The following is a 20,072-nucleotide window of genomic DNA, read 5'->3' as shown; positions in this document are numbered from 1 at the left end:
ATTGGCCGTCAGTACTTCAGGATTGATCAATATTCAGATATATTCCATAGTTTGTAAACTCTATAACTTTCCTACAGACTAAATAATAAATACTGATTTGGGTTATTTTCACCAAAGAAATGTAGTAGAATACATCTCGGCCTAAACTTATGAAGAACAATTACTTATTTGCAAACCTTTATAACAGAAACAAAGAAACACTTTTCGGTATTTTTTTGTTAATTTAGCAAAAAATAAAAACCCCAGTGGTGATTAAATACCACCAAAAGAAAGCTCTAGTTGTGTGAACAAAATGATAAAAACTTAGTTTGGGTACAATGTTGCATGACCACGCAATTGTCATTCAAAGTGTGACAGCGCTGAAACCTGAAAATTGGCCTGGCCAGGAAAGGGGTAAAAGTGCCCGGTACTTAAGTGGTTAAAGAAGAGTTTTTTTTTCATTTTAGGAATAAAAAATCTTTATTGACTAAGCGCTGTGGATCCACACCTGAATTCCCTGCATTTTGAACTTCAATATGTTGCTATTGGTAATCAAGGGTTACCTGATCCTATGGTCTGGGACCAGTTTAGGTAACCCATTAAAAGTGTCAGGTTTTGTACTGACAGTGGTGCACTATGAGCATGGATTCTACGTGGATTGCTCCCAACTTCATATAAGAGTGACTAGCAGATAAGGAATTTAGAATTAATTTGTATTATGTCACCTGTACTTGTTTACACAGTGTTATTCTTTTCTGAGTTTTCATAAATTAGGTATTACAAAATATAGCATTCTATATTACACTGTTGAGTGTTCTTTTTATGCATCTTTTTCTTTTGCAGTATTTTGGAAGCTTGTTGGTAATTTTCTGCGTTGAGTTAGCATGTGGAGTCTGGACATATGAGCAGGAAGTCACGGTATGTAATACAACTAACAATACACAAGAATATCCCTGTTCACATAATGCAGAATGTGCAAAGATGTTTGCCTTTCAAGAAACAAATAACATACTGTATCACATTACCATGCCATCAGAGTTGGCTTTAACTCAGCCCCCCTTAAGCAATATGTGAAGCAGAGCCCAAAGCAAATGTGAAGCATTAATAATATATAGTATATCATACAGAAATATGTCACATGTTATAACAAATTTGTTAAATCGGAAGTATCTTCTAGCTATGAAAAAGCCATGAAGACGGTGCTATCAGAGACATGCTTTATACTTCTCCGAAGCCGAGGCTGATATAAATGAATCTACGTACTATACAAAGCGCTGTGGTGTTTGGAAGTGTTCTACACTTATAAATATAATAGTAAATACAAACACACGCTTCCAACGGTTAATACAAATTTCATTTCCCAGGAGATGACCTGTGGGATTCTTCTTAGTGTTATATGTGACTATGTACTTCCCATTCTTGACTTTTGAGACACTGAATACCCTGTGCTATAGATGTAGCCTCTTTCATTGCACTTTGATGTACTGCTGCATAGACCTCGTGAGAGACATCTGTTGCCCGAAGCAAGGAAAGCTAATCGTGCTGTAGCTGACATTACAGCTCAGGCCAGAGCTTTATTTACAATATAGTGAAACTAGACACACGCTCAAGGCAACATGATTTTTTTTCTTTAATTAAAGCATTAAAATAGAACTCCAATGTAATTGATAACGTAGAGTAAATTGTGCCAATTTCCCCAAATAGTTTATCTAAAGGTCTCACACCAATCACAGCTACTGCCATAGCATGTGTATTGACTGCTGCACAAATATACTGGATTCCTTAGAACAGTGTGTTCCAGTTCATTATACTATATTGTCAAATGTAGAAAGTGAATGAATTTTATAGCAACAGTGCCAGCATACTTTACAGGCAACTCTTACTTGGTCTTGAGAAAGTATTAAGTGAAGCATGATGTTTGATAAACATCCATGAATTATGATTTAGGAATGTTAATGGGCATGAGGATTTTGCCCAGGATTCTTCTTGTAACCCAGTTGTAATCCTAATGTAACTTTTAAAGTTCATATCAGCAGTAAAAATAAAAAAAGCACCTCTTGCTAAATAACCAGCCCCTCTCTAGACCTGTGTACTACAGACTCACTCACTCTGAGATCTAGCGTTGGTCATCTTCCATGTTGAATGATGCCCAGAATCTGCCCACTCTGTGTGAGTGCATTGCATTATGACTCACAATGGTGTAGGGAACAGTGCTGATGTTGTCACATTCTCGCTGTATCATTAAAGGGGATTTCCAGTCATTTTTGTGTTTATTAAATGTTAGCAGCTACAAATACAAATAAACACACACTCACCTGTCCCGGGGTCCAGCAATGTGCTCATCCGCGCTGTCCCTTCTTTCCTGGCACCAGCATCTCAACTGTGGGCACCAGGCTGTTGCAGCTTGCGGCATCACAGCCGGGTGCCCACTGCACATGCGCAAGTCGCACTGCGCATCCTGATTGGTCTGGCAGTCTTCTGGGATCTGTGAAGTGTCCCAGAGGAAGGAGGGAAGCCGAACTTCCAGCTCAGTTCGCCGCGGCAAACTGAGCTGGAAGTGGGATTGGACACCTGTCAAAACCAGACATCCGCTCCCCCCCAAAAAAGTGGCAAAGATGGCAGAGGGGGGAGGAGGCAAACAAACGGAGCTTAAACTTTTGAGTGGAACTCCTCTTTAACGACAGCTCAGTGCTGGAGTAAAGACCAAGAGGACACTGGGAGAGATTTACTAAAACTAGAGTGTGTTAAATCTGGTGAAGCTCTGCACAGAAACCAATCAGCTTCCAGGTTTTTTTGTCAAGGCCTAACTCAGCAAGCTGAAGTTAGAAGCTGATTGGCTACTATGCAGAGCTGCACCAGATTGAGTGTTCCAGCTTTTGTAAATCTCCCCCATTGCATCATAGGGCTGACCTGAAGGCATCTAAAGAGTATATAAAAAATAAAATCAAGAAATACCTGTACCTGAGTGGGAGGTGGACTCTAGAGGAAGGGAGAAGAGTTGGACTTGAATGAGTAGAATTCAACATAGATGAACAATTTTCCATGCAGATCATAAGATTGATAGTTTGATGTTGGAGGATTTAGAGGTGATGGGGATTATGCAGGACCTTTGGATGAACCCAATTTTATATCTGAGCGTTTGTCTTCTTACATTTAGATGTTGGAGAAGACAAATTCCAAGCTGAATGGTCACTTGGCTTGTGTAATTTCAATGATTCTAAAATCACTTAAGAACACTTAAGAGTCCAGATGTATTTTGGTTAGAATAGGAAAGGGTTATGAGTAAGTTTTTTCAATTGCCATTTGTGTCCCTGCTGGGGATGTCACACCATTCATATGTTAGCCATACCTAAAGTAAGGACATCTTTAAAACAGTGACACGGACAGAAATAAAAACTTAGGACAGAGGTTCCAACCCTTTTGCAGTCTACTATTTTTTTTTTCTGTCTGGGCTCCTGTATGAGAAACTTTGCTCACTTTCTATCTCAGTGACCACACAGGAAGTCATAGAGACAAAGGTTCTCACCCTTTCTGACTTTTTCCAAAAGTTTAAATAACGCTGGCTAAGTTTCCACCTCAAACAATATCCAGTCATTTTGATAGACATGATTTAGTGCAGCAAGCTGAAAAATAGATATTTGAAATAATTGTTTTGTTTAATTATACATTTAAAAGGTAATTATGTTTGAATTGTTCATATTTCAGTGTTTTAATCTGGTGATTTTTAAAAATCACTCTCAGGCAGAGATATCTTACAGAATGAGTGGCTTTTATATATGTTTGACCTGCCATGTTGTATATCTTTTAAAGTATACCTATAAACTTTTTCATATCAAAATGACATTTCTAGTAGCCAGGCATTTTCAGGAATTTGATCATATGGTATCACAGTGAAACCTCACACATATGAGAATTCCTTCATCTTAGCTTTTAAATGTTAGTCTGAAGAAATATCAGATATTGCAAGGACTTACAAAGCATTTAAAATAGACCTTTCCATAAATGTACAGATCTGTATAAATAAATTCCTGACATGATAATGCACAGCAACAGTATATATTTTTTAGTAACTTTGCCTAGACTGAGACACTTATTATTAAAATGTAATTGAAACTACAAACTAAAAGTGCATTTGCCCTTTGAAGGGACATCTAATGATCATATGAAGTAAACTGGCTCAGTGACGAGACCTGGATCTATGGCTTTATGGCTAGCATGGCATTTGGCAATGGAGGGATCACTTTCATGTAGAGGGCCAGCTTCAATTTGCTTTGAAATATATGCCAACCCAAGTATACTTGTTATTAGGGATTAATTATCATTTTGCTTTCCAAACTGCTAGTTTCAAACGGTGACTGCTTAATACAGATGGTAAAAGAAGTGATGTCTGGAACTTTAAACAAGCTTTGAACAGACATTTAGTATGCGGCAAGTAGTTCTGATAATTTAAAATGCTGCTGGTTTGCTAAAGAAAACATGCAATAAAAAATATGGATTTTGCCATTGCTGACCTGCTTTTGAAAATGCTAAAAGTTTGGATGTCATGCTGAGCCTTGGTAATTTTTAAATCACTGATCCAGAATAAGTATGCATGCCATGATTTCACGTACATACTTGTTTCAAGATTCAAAGTTTTATTGTCATGTATATGTGAACAAGAACCAGGTGCAAATAAATGCTTACTGCATCCTTACAGGTTAACACAAAAACTACACAGCACATACTGTGTAATAATCAACAGCAGCAGTATATCCAAAATCTTAAAAGTAATAAGAAAAGTAATCAAAAATCTTATTGTTTGTAGGATAAAACTAGATGTACACATGATAATAGTTCTTCACGTGAGTCTCCAAAAGTATAGAAGTCAGAGGGACTGCATGCGATCTAGGCAAATAGCATTTTTTTAGGAGGTGAGTATTGGCAGTTTCCATGTGTAATGAACTAGGAGTGCAGAGAGAGCACACAGAGGTGAATTACCAGGAACCCAACCCAACACATTTATTGGGGAACTCGGGGATATAGGAAGGATGACGGTAGGACACAACACAAAGGAGTAGTCTACAGGGCAACAATGTATCACAGGAGAGAGAGAGCGATCTACAGGATGGCAATATGGGACAGCCAAGGGGAGATCCACAGGGCAAACAGAAGATACAGCATGGAAGAGGGATCCTCAAGACGGTAATATTAGACAGCAAGGGGGAGGTAGTCAGCAGGGCAAATCAGGAGTTAAGTCCAGCACAGGGCAGATAAGGTATGGTACATCAAGAGTATAGGCCAGCACACAAGGTAGCAATCAGATAAAGCAGGATCTTAGTCCTTAGTCACAGGGCAGCAATCAGGGCACAGTGAGTAGTAGGCCACAATCCAGTACAGCAAAATCCATAGGCACAGGGTAGCAATTCCAGAGCTCACCAGCCAACAGTGGCCTCAGCAGAGGAAATCCAGGCAGAGTGGCAGGGGAAAGGAGGCCCAGAGGGCAGAGGTCCTTCCAAAACCCATCATGGGTCTTCAGAGGGCTGTGTATCATGGCCTTCACTTCAGGGCCAGACAGGCAGCAGATGAAGGAAGAGCAGAGGACAGAGTGAAGTCCCAGTGTCCTGAACACCACAAAGAACTACCTAGAAGTCCCAGCAATACAGAAAGCAAAGCACAGTCCATACGGAACTATCTTTCTCACCAGTTCTAGGCATCTTCTACCTCCTTCTCATGAAACTTCCAGCCATGAAGTCCTCTGAAGTGAGCTTTGAACAGTCTGACTCTGCCAGCATAGGGATTGTCACGGTGTGCCTGCTCCAAGGAGCCCCCCCCTGGTGCCTGTGTCCTGGGTGGCACCTTCCTCTCCCCCCTCTCATCCTGTCAGGGCCCTTTGAAGCCAGGCCGCACAGAATGAGAGGTGTGGCTTTCCACACCCCCTGCGGCTAAATTCACGCCATACGGCCGGAGAGGGGTGATCTCCCTCAGGGAGATTCCGAGACAAGGCAGTCAGCTTGACACCACATGGCCCTGGCGAGTGCGGCGCAGGCACAGGATTTTCCCACGCTTGCACTCGCTGACAGACAAAGGCTGCGCTCTCGAGAGCGCGGCTCATGTCAAGGTGGCGTGCCTCGTTGACGCCGGCCGAGGTTGCCAGGACGACCGGGAGCATCCTGCAGCAGCCTTAAGAAGGCTGGTGCAGGACTCCCCAGGTCGTTCTGTCCGCTGTGAGCTGCTGGGAGGTCTACGCTGAGGCGAGACCCCCGCAGCCACTCTGCAATGTTACCGGGGACTTAGGAGATTATTACCCACTGGCACTCTGCAATGTTACTGGGGACTTAGAAGATTATTACTCGCTGGGTGCTCTGCAATACCCCAGGGACCGAAGACTATTACCCGCTGGGCGCTCTGCAATACCCCAGGGAGCAAGGACTATTACCTGCTGGGCGCTCTGCAATTCCCCAGGGATTTACAGTATTATTACCCGCTGGGCACTCTGCCATACTCCTGGGACTCAAGGATTATTACCCGCTGAATACTCAGGAGGAGCACGTGCTGCTATACTGCCCATACTGCGGGTCCATTAGTGTGCTGGAGTATCAGGACTAGTACCCACTGTTAGGACCCTCTACTGTGTGCTGAGGATGGTCGCCCCCCTGCTGTCGTCTGCTGTGAGCCAGGACATCCCTGTCAGAACCGTGGGTGTCTGCACCCCTATTTTATCCCTCTATGGACTGTCCGTGAACTTTACCCCCTTACTCTTCCCTGCCTGGATTACTTACCTGTTGCTGCTGTGAACTACCTGCTGTGGGCCCCACGATACTCTGTCTAATACTCTGGGGCCAGGATTACCCGCTGCTGCTGTGAACTACCTGCTGTGTGGATTAACTGCCGTGTACTGAGGGTTGTCATTGCCTGCTGCCCCAGAAGGGACCCCTGCTAGAACTGTGAGTGCCTATACCCCTGCTGCCCCTGCCTGGACTGGACGCTGTCACAGCATGAGGAAAGTACTACCTAGAACCGGCAGTTGTCAGAGGAGGGATCGGCACCGATCATCAGGGCACTGATGATCAGTGCCCAGCAGTGCCGCACACCAGTGCTGCCCACAAGTGCCCATCAGTGCTGCCCACCTGTGCCCATCAGTGCTCACCAGTGCCACCCGTGCCCACCAGTGCCACCCACCCGTGCCCACCAGTGCTGCCCACTTGTGCCCATCAGTGCCACCCACCAGTGCACATCATTACCGCCCAGTAGTGCCGCCAGTCAGTGCCCATCAGTGCCGCCAGTTAGTGCCCAGCAGTACCGTCAGTCAGTGCCACCCATCAATGCCCGGCAGTGCCGCCAGTCAGTGCCCAGCAGTGCGTCCAGTCAGTGCCCATCATCATCAGTGCCAGCTCAACAGTGCTGCCTATCATTGCCACCTATCAGTGTCTATCAGTGCTGCCCATCAGTGCTGCCTATCCATGCCACCTTATTAGTGCTGCCTATCAGTGCCCATCAGTGCTGCTTGTCAGTGCAGCCTCATCAACGGACATCAGCGAAAAATTACTGTTTGCAAAATTTTATAATAGAAACAAAGAAAAACCTTTTTTTTTTTCAAATTTTTTGCTATTTTTTTTGTTTATAGCACAAAAAATAAAACACCCAGCAATGAGTAAATAACATCAAAAGAAAGCTCTATTTGTGTGAAGAAAATGAAAAAAAATCATATGGGTACAGTGTTGCATGACCAGGCAATTGTCATTCAAAATGCGTCAGTGCCAAAAGCTGAAAATTGGTCTGGTAAGGAAGGGGGTATAAGTGCCCGGTAGGCAAGTGGTTAAGCTAATAACCCAATATTCTATTTCTCCCATCAGTTTATCCCCCACAATTATTACCTTTTGTTCCACTAGCCCTTCCCTATTAAATTGTAAACTCCCAGGAGCAGGGCCTCCTAACCCTCTTGTATTGAACTGTATCGTTGCTGTATTGTCTCTCTTTGTATTTTAAAGCTGTATTGTCTCTCTTTATATTTTAAAGCACTGAGCAAACAGTTGGTGCTATATAAATCCTGTATATTAATAATAATAATATAATAATACTAAAAATAATAATATATAAATAATAATAATATGGTGAAAATAAAATTTTGACAATTGTTAAATTTTACTTCTTTCCCAGTTTTATAAAATCAAGCTCTTTATATTTTGTAGTGGTCACATGAAAGCAAATCCAATTTCCTAGTGAACTGTATATTACCTGTTTATATTACATAAGTGGAAGAGTCTCCTGCGTGACTCTGCTCCAGCCAGTAAGTCAGTTGTTTTACAAAAGAACACACTCTCTTGCAGATACAGTATATCAGTTACAGAGTTGAGACAAACCATTTACCAATGACAGGAGTGCTTACAATGATCACCTTTTAATAATTTATATAAAAGCTTTATCCCAATTTTATCCCAAAAGGAACAAAACTGTTACTGCAACTGCCTATAAAGTGTTAGTTGGAGTTTGGCTTCAATTTTTTTAGTGTAGTGTAAAAGCCTAAAAAAAGAAAATGAATACAACCACTACATTTGATTGGTATGCTACAATATATAAAATATTTAGTTTGGGGTTTAATACTGCTTTAATTCCAGTTGCCAGTTTAGCTGGCTCGGCAATGTCACCAACCTTCCAGTAAGATCCTGATTTTGCAACCCTCCAGCCCACAGCCTCCTGGGATAACATCACACTACAGTATTTGTAGCTGCTGACTTTAAAACTTTACTTTCCCTGATTATGTCCCTCTTGAAGTTTAATCTGCATACAGTGGGGCAAAAAAGTATTTAGGCAGCCACCAATTGTACAAGTTCTCCCACTTAAAAAGACAAGAGAGGCCTGTAATTGGCATCATAGGTAGACCTCAACTATGAGAGACAAAACGAGAAAAAAAATCCAGACAATCACATTGGCTGATTTGGAAAGAATTTATTTGCAAATTATGGTGGAAAATAAGTATTTGGTCAATATCAAAAGTTCATCTCAATACTTTGTTATATATCCTTTGTTGGCAATGAAAGAGGTCAAACGTTTCCTGTAAGTCTTCACAAGGTTGGCACACACTGTTGCTGGTATGTTGGCCCATTCCTCCATGCAGATCTCCTCTAGAGCAGTGATGTTTTGGGGCTGTCGCTGGGCAACACGGACTTTCAACTCCCTCCAAAGGTTTTCTATGGGGTTGAGTGGCTAGGCCACTCCAGGACCTTGAAATGCTTCTTACGAAGCCACTCCTTCGTTGCCCGGGCGGTATGTTTGGGATCATTGTCATGTTGGAAGATCCAGCCACGTTTCATCTTCAATGCCCTTGCTGATGGAAGGAGCTTTGCACTCAAAATCTCACGATACGTGGCCCCATACATTCTGTCCTGTACATGGATCAGTCGTCCTGGTCCCTTTGCGGAGAAACAGCCCCAAAGCATGATGTTGCCGCCCTCATGCTTCACAGTAGGTATGGTGTTCTTTGGGTGCAACTCAGCATTCCCTCTCCTCCAAACACGACGAGTTGTGTTTCTACCGGACATGTACTGGTGTAAGCAGGGGGACACGTCTGGCACTGCAGGATCTGAGTCCCTGGCGGCGTAGTGTGTTACTGATGGTAGCCTTTGTTACGTTGGTCCCAGCTCTCTGCAGGTCATTCACTAGGTCCCCCCGTGTGGTCCTGGGATTTTTGCTCACCGTTCTTGTGATCATTTTGACCCCATGGGGTGAAATCTTGCGTGGAGCCCCAGATCGAGGGAGATTATCAGTGGTCTTGTATGTCTTCCATTTTCTAATGATTGCTTCCACAGTTGATTTGTTCACACCAAGCTGCTTGCCTATTGCAGATTCAGTCTTCCCAGCATGGTGCAGGTCTACAATTTTGTTTCTGGTGTCCTTCGACAGCTCTTTGATCTTCACCATAGTGGAGTTTGGAGTATGACTGTTTGAGGTTGTGGACAGGTGTCTTTTATACTAACAAGTTCAAACAGGTGCCATTGATACAGGTAATGAGTGCAGGACAGAGGAGCCTCTTAAAGAAGAAGGTACATGTCTGTGAGAGCCAGAAATCTTGCTTGTTTGTAGGTGACCAAATACTTATTTTCCACCATAATTTGCAAATTCTTTCCAAATCAGCCAAAGTGATTGTCTGGATTTTTTTTCTCATTTTGTCTCTCATAGTTGAGGTCTACCTATGATGCCAATTACAGGCCTCTCTCATCTTTTTAGGTGGGAGAACTTGCACAATTGGTGGCTGACTAAATACTTTTTTGCCCCACTGTATATGTTTCCTTTCCTTGTTTTCCCTTCCCTTCTCATCAGGGCACTAAAGAAATGTTTAAATAAAAACTTTCCATTTTTATTAAATACCTTTTTTTGATCCAGTGGCAAAGCCACTATTTTTAAATATATATTTTTTTCAATATATTCTTCAGATTTTTTTTAACATATAAAAAAGTCATTTTAACATATAGTTTGTGTATATATTTATATTTATATATATATATATATATATATATATATATATATATATATATATATATATATTTTGAAATGTATTGAATATGGCCATAATTCTAGCATTTCAAATATAAGGCAATATATTTGGGAAGAATATTTTTAAAATATATTTCAAATATATTTTTCTTCCATATGGGAAGGGCTGGTATATGTGTAATTTACTAGCCCTTTCCTTGTCTGAATGGACAGTGTCAGTGATCTGTATCGATCACTGACTCTGTTCATCTATAACTGCAGCATAGTAAAGTGTCTTCTCTATGATTCAGTTTGTGAATGAACAGAAAGTACTGCACAGAGCTATTCTTGTTTATTAATTCTGTGCAGCTGAGGCTGCAGAGAAGGAGATTGAGGTGTCCTCAATCTCCCTTCTCTGTCTCAAAGGTGAAACATCAGGGGTCTGTTTAGGCCCTTGATATCTCACCAAAGCCTTCCAAATAGGGCTAGTAAAAAAAAAATTGTAAAATATAATAAAACATAATATTGTAAAAAGAAAAAAATAATAAAATAAAATGGTAAAGAAAAATATAAAAAAAATTAAAATAAATATAAAAAACTGCTGATCTCAGTGGCGGAACTACCAGGTTTGAAAAGGTCACATTTGCCACTGGACTCGGAGGGAAGGGCCCCATCTGGGAGTTAGGGGGGACATTCACGGTTACTTGCACCGGGGCCCTGAAGGTTCCAATTACACTCTGGGCAGGAATCTTTTCCTTAATCCATTCTCTGCATTAAGGTAAAAAACCTTTCGTGTTCACCTCGCTGATATCAATCAAATCCTGTGAGGAGGGAGCAAAGGGTGGGGCCGAGCTACGGTGTGTGTGTGTGTCAGTGGGCATCGGGGTACTTGAAAGTGAGGAGGAGTCAGGAGCGCTGGCAGAGGACCCCAGAAGAGGAGATTTGGGGCTGCTCTGTGAAAAAAAAAAAAATTTCATAGAGCAAGTAAGTATGCCATGTTTATTATTTTAATTTAAAAATAGAGCTTTATAATAATTTTAAATATGTATTTCCTAAATGTTGCTTTACTAGAATGGTTGCTAGAAAGGTTTCCCTTCTCTCCCAGCTAAACTCTGTAACCTGTAAGTTTAACTGGGAATAAATTGCTGAGCAGTTTAATACATATAAACTGCATGCCTCTTTATTTTTGCCTGCTTTACACTAAAATAGTGATCTATTCTTACAGCTGGGTGTTTTCCTTGTATAGTGTATAAGGCTGTGATTTGAGTCAATTGTTCCCTTGCGAGTCCTAAAAAGCACATTGAATTCCTTGTCATAACAGTAATAATCTATATAATTTATGAATCCAAGCTTACTTGTTTGTATTACGAAACTATCACAAACAGCATGTATAGCATTTTATCTATCTTGTGCAGACCATAGCTTGTCTTGTAACATGTAAGTCTTTTCCAGTTTCATTTGCATCAGCTTTAGTGCCAAGCCAAACAGTATTTGCTTACTTTGTTACTCACACATTGCTGATAGGAAAACGTCTGGAAATGGCAACAAAAATATGTTATTGAACAAGGCACGCAGAGGACATGACATTGTTTTATCCCTAATAGCAGGATTGTTCACAGAGAAAATGATTTGTAGCATAGAAGCTCATTATGTGTACCTGTGCAATAAGTAATCATAACGTATGCATTTAAAGGGGAACGCCAGAATTTTTCAATTTTAGATAAAGAGGGATGTGGTTAAAACCTCTGTCAGTTTTTATTGTTTTTGTGTTGATATTGGGCTAATTTCCACTCACTTCCTGTGGGGTCCTACTCAGCAGGAATACAGATCATGGAAATGGTGAAAAAACCAGAAGGCTTTGTCCCCATTTTCCTTTACTTGCCCTCCCAGTGCTATATGTCTAGTTGTCTCAGTATGGATATGATCTTCAGCAAAAACTATATCATTTTCAACTCTGCCAACAGCTTAAAAAAAAGTTCCCTTTGGAATTTCAACTGGAGATGAATTTCCGGGAATTGTGGCAATATCTAACCTTGTATTGCCCCCCACCACATCCTTCCCCCATTACAGCATTATTCGTTTAGGACATTGCACTGCCATATTAGTACATAGTTCTGTCTGCAACCCTTATGATCCATTGATTGAGTAAAGTAGAGACAGATTGATTGTGGCACAAAGTGCCCACTGACCATAGTGCCAGGTACAGGACAGAGCGATAAAATAAATAGGTATGTTAGTTGCTCTCATATCTGCTGTCTCATGCATGTCCTTGCTCATCTAATTATAAGAAAAGTATAACTAATTAGGTTTACCTATTAGTAAAAGAGGAGCAACAAAACATGTTCTGCCTTGTCTATAACTAAATTTTCCATAGCTTCTCTATTAGACCCCCAATGTCTCCCCTGCCCTTCTCTCCAGCCAATCAGGCACTAAACTGTTCTTGATTGGCTGTTCACCTGGCATTTCAAATGGGATTGTGGCCACTCTGAACCCAAAAATGCTCAGAGTTTCTGGATTTGAGGAGCGCTAATCAACTGGACATCATTTCTGAATCCACAAGTTATCCACAGGCTGCATCTTCAATGTACTGTAGAAGGCTCACTTTTACTGGATAGCTAGGAGTTGGGTGACAAACCACTTGAATCTCAGGCCTTTTATAAATGCCCCATGGATAGCCCTGGGTAGCAAGTGGTCATGAAACCTTCATAGTACCATAAAATGATCACTTTTAGTGGATTTCTGGGAGTTGGTTGGCAAACCACTTGGATTTCTAGCCATTTATAAATGTCCCATGGACAGCCTCTGGATAGCCAGTGGTTAAGAAACTCAGCATTGTCTGTTGAATTTCAATGTGTAGCCAGCATGTTATTATTTCACAGGGCTAGCACGTGGTTGCATTGTCTTCACTTCTAAATGCATAAGCTGGTGTTTCTTGTGAAGGGCATTGGTTGCACCTACTACAGACTGTTGATCAGTAGTACGGCCCCATACTCACAAGCACTGTCATGTACTTACAACTGCTGTACTGCGTGCATGATAGACTGTGTGTGTGTCTTTTACACTAGGTTAAGAATTGACTGATTGGTGCTTATGTTTGCTGTAAATAGCCTTATAGATTATGTTACCACATAGTCTCTAAATAATTTCAAACTTGTTGACCAAATATTATTATATATTATGTATATATAAATAAAGTGTCATGATTTTTGCTCCTGACAGATTCTTAGTAAGTAGCTAAGATTGTAAATAATTTAAAAGGGAATCATAGTGCATTTCCAGTGGGCACAAACATGAAACTTGTATTATAGTGTTTACATTAATATAAATGTATGTAACATTTCCATTTTCAAATGCCTGCTATAGCAAGATTGCATTACTCTTGCATCATGTTCTTCATCTTTTGGCTCTCTGTATCTAACTAAAGCTACTCCCTGATCAACAACTGCTGAGATAAAGTCTCAGCCACATAGCTAATGCATTGTTATTAACTGGTCTGACCTATCTAGTAGACTTCCACATAGAGAGGAACAAATACTAATAATAAGAACATTATGCTAGCATTTGTTGAGTCTACGATTAATCTCCTTGTGCAGTGAAAAGCATAAGAGGAGCTGGTGGATCACCCCTGTACTGGATAACATTAATAAAATCTACTTTGGACTTTTAGAAGAAGAGCAGCTTCCTTTTGTTTTTGAAGTTATGATTGACAGTGGGTTATGGACCGTCTGGAGCCAGCATACATCAATCTGTGGAACATGTCTTGGAGAGCCTTGAGCAGAGTGGTTAGGACTGCTTACAGTTTATGGAGAAGATTGAAATGTGGCTGCCCCCGTGTGCATGCTTGATTTTTTTTACATTTAGCTAATCACTTTCATAACATAATAAACAAAACACAGAAAAAAAGCTATAATCCCCTTTAAAAACTCACTTATTTTGAACTCCATCTTCTTCCCAAGTTCCCTGCTCCCTTCCACACCACCTTTTCAAAAGTTCACTTAATATATGCCTTTTTCCTGGAGTCTTTTGGCTGGTTATGTGACACCTTCATGTCTTTTTCTTTATTTTTCTGTGGTAAGTGGTCTACAGTGGTGCAGTATTGTACTGGAAGCCAAGTCAATTTATACTGGTGGTAAAGCTAGAAAAGGGGCAGCAGTAGAGTGGCATTTCTGCTTCAAACAAGTAATACAACATACAATGCTTTTTTTTGTCAACATCACAATATTTATTTATTGGACACAACTGGAGTTATATTCCAGAAGCAATAATGTTCTATTAGAATTCTGCTTTAATATTTAGACTTTTTCAAGAATGATTTCTTATTGCTTATGTGTTAAGCCAGTGTTAACAGAGCACTTTACTAGTGCCAGTATCTGGGTATAAGATGGTTGTCCTACCTTTGGGTACTTTGTGTTTGGACCCATTATCCAATAATCATATCTGCTAGCCTTTGCTCTATGGCTAAATGTGACTTAATTGTCAGTTTAAGCTTTGTGCATATACCTCCTTATAGGAAGTCATTACTGAATCCCAGATACTTTCAGACCTAGTTCTGCAGTCAGGTTTGCAGGTGTTTCTTGAAATCCATAGTAAATATTTATTAAAGTAAGGCAGAAGTAAACTGACTACCTAGTATATTAACATGTGTTTCTGCACGTAGACTAGGTATTCTCCCCATGGAATTGACACCTGTAATAAATCTCTTTCTATTGCAGGGTTGGAGCTCTGTGCAGAGCAGGTGTGAAATGCTTTCTATTGTCCTCTTTACGGGACATAGAAAAACCTAAATGAGCAGATCACATGTCTTTCCATTAAAACCTGGACCAGTGAGAAGAGTTGTGGTTTTACAGTGCAATATCTTTATTTCTTGATTTAAAATACAATGCCAATATATCATTTTGTCAGTTTCCAGGTGAAAAGATCGAATGCGCACATCTCTTTACAAAGTATTGTATTATATACCATGTGCGTACATTGTGTAGAGAACATTTGGCTGCTTTGTACAGCGTGAAGGTTATAAGTATACTAAAAGTTAAATAGTGAAAATCACTGAAAGAAGTTTGGTTACTTGATAATTTTAAAACAGTATAAAAACAGTATTATCTGTGTAGAGAATTCATTTTAAAATTTTAGGGATTTTATATAAATTAAAAGACAATGTTGTCTTAATGTGTTACTGTTTGCGAACTTTCTTTCATTTACAGATTTTTACTTTCTATGGGAGTGATTTTTGGGAGTGATTCTTCTTTAGTAAATTCAACCCTTAGATATGGATTGGTGGTGGAGGGGGATTTTCCTTTTTTATGTATGCATGCAGTGATTCCTGTAAATAAATTCATAGAACAAAAAATGTATGTGACTTTGAATCTCAGAGTGCTTATAGACTTAAAATAATAGGGCAAGTACATCCTCACATACCTTATGATCTCACAAATGGTACAAAGATTTTGGTTTTATTTTCTGACATGCTGAAAACTATGTTACTGGTAGCAGTTAAATCAGCTGCACGGAACAAAAGTTATACCAAGAGATTTTTTATTCAGGTATTTAAGGAGTGTTTAGTTTTGAAAAGGACTGTAGAAAATCCCCATATTTGTCAGGGATTTTTTCAGAAATAGGAGTGAGTGAACCAAGCAAAATTTGGTGCTGGGGGGGCTTCTGTGCCAAGAGGTCTGTACTGTGGACTGGGGGGTTGTGAGTGGTCTTTCCTGGGGGAAAGGGGGTTCTATGACTTGGGTCTCGTTCACTTATGAGGTTCAATACAATGCCTCCTCACTGCCTGTCAAATGCTTCCTGAATAGTAGTCTGAATGTGGATGGCTCTTCAAAGAACAAAACATTTGTTAACAAGCCCTTAGGGGTCTATACTGCAGGGGCAAGGAACAGGGGTGCCTGTATTGAGAGGTCTGTACTGGGGAGGAGAGGGAGGTGTCTCTACTGGGGAAGGTGAAGGGGGTTCTTTGCTTAGGGGTCTTTATGGGGGGGGGTAGAGTCTGTACTTAGGGGGTATTAAAGATTGTTAGGGGGGGATCTGTACAGTTAGGTATATGGGCTTGAGGGGGTCATTTTGTTTGTGCTCTGTAAGGTGGCTATAGACATTTAGAGGAATTTATCAAATCTGGCAGAGACTGTGCGCGGTACCCAATTAGCTTTTAGCTTTCATTTTCACAGCTTAAATGAACAAACTGAAGGTAGAAGTTAATTGGTTGCATATTCATAGCTGCTCCAGATTCCTTGTGACCCAGTTTTGATAAGTTCCCCTCACTGTGTTTTACATTTTGTACTCCTAACAACTGTACATTACTGCTGAAGTTCTTCTGTAAGGTTGGCTGTGTGTAGAAAAGCATATGTGTAGAACAATTTCATTTTATTGAAATAATTGTGCTGAAGTTTATACGTGTCTGTTACACTGTTGTGTGTGGTTCCGTCATTAAAGCATACTTTGTAGGTAAAAGGACTGTAGCATATGTGTGCTGAGTATCCGGTGGTTTTAATTAACTATGCCTTTTTTAATCTCCCCCACTGTTCGCACAATTTTAACCACAAGCACAATTCAGCATAATGTCAGTCCTGGGTGCCAGATCTGCTAAGTATGCCAGAACCACCTCTTTTAAGGCCAAGCTGCAATTTAAAAAAATAAAATGAAGGGCATTCCTGTGTACCAATACAGAAACCCACTGTTCAGAGGGGAGTGTGTTCATTTAATATAGCTTAAAGCCCAACTCTCGGCTACTAAATAATTATCCCTTGCAGTAGGGCTTAACCCACAGTGCAAATTTTAATTGCGCGTTTAGGTCAATGGGAAGAATAAAAGAAAAATGTACTTACTCAATCCGGCAGCATCTTCTTCCCGTCACTGTAGCGGTCTAGGATCCTACGATAACTCTGCACTAAATGTGTTGATGCCGAGTACATTCCACTGCTTGTGCATGGGGAAGTGGCATCTGCGAAGGGAGCAGAAGTTCAGGAAAGTGTTATAAGCAGATAGCTCTTGCAGTGCAATCGCAGCTCCACTGAAATGGATCATTAAAAAATTTCCTGGAGTTGGGCTTTAAATGGCAACATGCTTGAGGGTGCCTTAAGGTGGTTGTAAAGGTTCAAGATTTTTTTACATTCATGCATTCTGTACATAAAGGTAAAAAAACCTTCTGTGTGCAGTAGCACCCCTAATACTTACCCAAGCCCCATTGCACTACAGCGCTGTGCAGGAGAGCCTCAGTTCTCAGGGGCTCGCCAGTGAGCCAATGAAGAGAGAGAAGGGGTGCAGCCGAGCCGCAGTTCTATATGTGAATGGACACACAGAGCAGCGGCTTGGGAGCCCCATAGCTAGCTGCCTGCTATGGGGGAACTGGGCATGAGTTAGGGATCAGGAGCACCAGGGGAACCAAGAAGAGGAAGATGGAGGCTGCTTTGTGCAAAACCACTGCACAGAGCAGGTAAGTATAACATGTTTGTTATTTAAAAAAAGATTTCCTTTAATATCACTTTAAACCTGCACATGCACTGCAAAAGTGACTTTTAAAAAAATATATAGCCACTAAGTGACAGATCCTTCCCCAGCCTGTTAATGTTAAAAAAAAAAAAAGTGGGTTCCTCCCAAAATCCATAACAGATCCTTATCAGGGAATGCAACCTGGTTGGCCTGGCAAGAAGGGCAGTTAGCATGTGCGTGCGCCCCCGAAACATACCAAGCCACATGCTGTCAGCATTGAGAGGATACCTTACCTTCCCTCTCTCTTCATCCTTATAACTCTTCCTTGTTTATCATTTCAGCACTCACTACTTTCACATATCAGCTGCATGCTATATCATGTGATGGATTGTAACTGTTTAACAACCAATAGTGTAGCGAATTTCCCAGCAAATCTGTGCTGCTGCCTTGACTCCTAAGAGCTTGCCCACACACTGTGTGTAGGGAACAGGCTATGTGGAAGATGTAGTTTTGGAGGGGAGCAGGGAAGAGGCATATTTGCCTAGGGCAGCATTTTATAGGGGGGCAGCACTGCCCCCTGGAAGAAGGGACATATGTGGCATGGGGACCACGTGGCATCCAAGAGAGGCTGCGGGCTGCTTGATGATGTATGCAGAGCCTGACTGTCATTCCCGCGAATGTCCAGAGCTGTGAAGGTAAGTGTCTTTCTCTCTGTCGCTGGGGTGGTAGGGGGGTGTTAGTGGAAGGCTCTCTCGGGTGGGGGGTATGGGGCAGGGGTGTTGCTGGTCACTGTCAGGCTCTCTCCGCCAGGGGGGGGGGGGGGGCGTCTGATTTTTGTGTTGTCTAGGGCAGCACAAAGCCTAAATATACCACTGGAGAAGGGCATATCTGTGCCAATAGGGACTGAAATAAGACACTCTACTGACAACTCCACCTAGATGCTGCCTATGCATGAATTTTACAAGCCTGCTGATGACATTAAAGTGGGTAATTGAAGCTCTTTCTAGCCACAGGAACAAGGTAAATGAAAAAAATAATGATGGAACATGCTGTTGAGGCAGAGTGGGAGGTTTGTGAGTAAATATGGGTCATGCCTGGTGATCAGCTTTAAGGCTCGGGCCACACAAATGCAGTGTGCATTTGATCCATTTGTTCAGTGCTTTTTGCGGTGCATTTTGCATTTTTGTACATGCGTGTACTTTTGTAATGCTTTTTTTAGTGGTGCACTGAAATTAAAATTCTGGTGCCGAAACCAAACCGAAAAAAAAACATTTTAATGATTAACTACCTGCCGACCGCAGATAGCCGAATGACGGCTGCACTGCGGCCAGCCAGTTCTGGGTGGACGTCATATGACGTCCCCCCAGAACGCGCTCTCCTGCGCGCCCCAGGGGGCGCGCACCCGGCGATCTCCGTGATCGCTGTGTCCTACGGACACAGCTGATCACGAGATGTGGTAAAAGGCCGATCATACCGGCCTTTTACCACGTGATCAGCGGTGTCCAATGACACGCTGATCACAGGGAAATGCAAGTGCCGGTTCTCGGCTGCACTTTCCTCACGCTGTCAGATCGTGAGGAAAGTACTGCCGAGAACCGGCAGTTGTCAGAGCGGGGATCGACACTCTGCAGTGCCACCTACCTGTGCCCAGAAGTGCCACCTACATGTGCCCACCCACCTGTGCCCACCAGTGCCACCCACCTGTGCCCACCAGTGCCACCCACCTGTGCCCACCCACCAGTGCTGCCCACCAGTGCCACCCACCAGTGCAGCCCAGCAGTGCTGCCAGTCAGTGCCACCAGTCAGTGCCCAGGGGTTGTGCCAGTCAGTGCCGCCAGTCAGTGCCCAGCAGTGATGCCAGTCAGTGCCGTCTATCAGTACCCATAATCAGTGTCACCTATCAGTGCCGCCTATCAGTGCTGCATATCAGTGCCGCCTATCCGTGACCCCTAATTAGTGCTGTCTATCAGTGCCACCTATCCGTGCCACCTCATTAGTACTGCCTATCAGTGCCCTTTAGTGCTGCCTATCAGTGCCCATCAGTGCCACCTATCAGTGCCCATCAGTGCTGCCTCATCAACGCACATCAGTGATGGAGAAAAAATACCTGTTTGAAAAATTTTATAAAAGAAACAAACTTTTTTTTTTTTCAAATTTTTTGCACTTTTTTATTTATAGCGCAAAAAGTAAAGCGCCCAGTGGCGATTAAATACCAC

The 20,072-nt window shown here is 41.8% G+C and overlaps 1 protein-coding gene across 1 annotated transcript in view; it reads left to right on the top strand.

Annotated features, from left to right (window-relative positions):
- TSPAN12 (tetraspanin 12) overlaps positions 1 to 20,072 on the top strand; it is a 213,719-nt gene that overhangs the window by 134,946 nt on the left and 58,701 nt on the right. Inside the window, exon 5 of the mRNA XM_089672107.1 lies at positions 823 to 897. Within this exon, the coding sequence (XP_089528233.1) occupies positions 823 to 897 (75 nt within the window). The remainder of the gene's footprint in view (positions 1 to 822; positions 898 to 20,072) is intronic.

The sequence above is a fragment of the Staurois parvus genome, unplaced genomic scaffold (genome assembly GCF_062004578.1).
Source record: "Staurois parvus isolate SC_StPar_1 unplaced genomic scaffold, SC_StPar_1.0 ptg000120l, whole genome shotgun sequence".
NCBI classification, from domain to species: domain Eukaryota; kingdom Metazoa; phylum Chordata; class Amphibia; order Anura; family Ranidae; genus Staurois; species Staurois parvus.
This window is presented reverse-complemented; position numbering and strand designations above follow the sequence as displayed.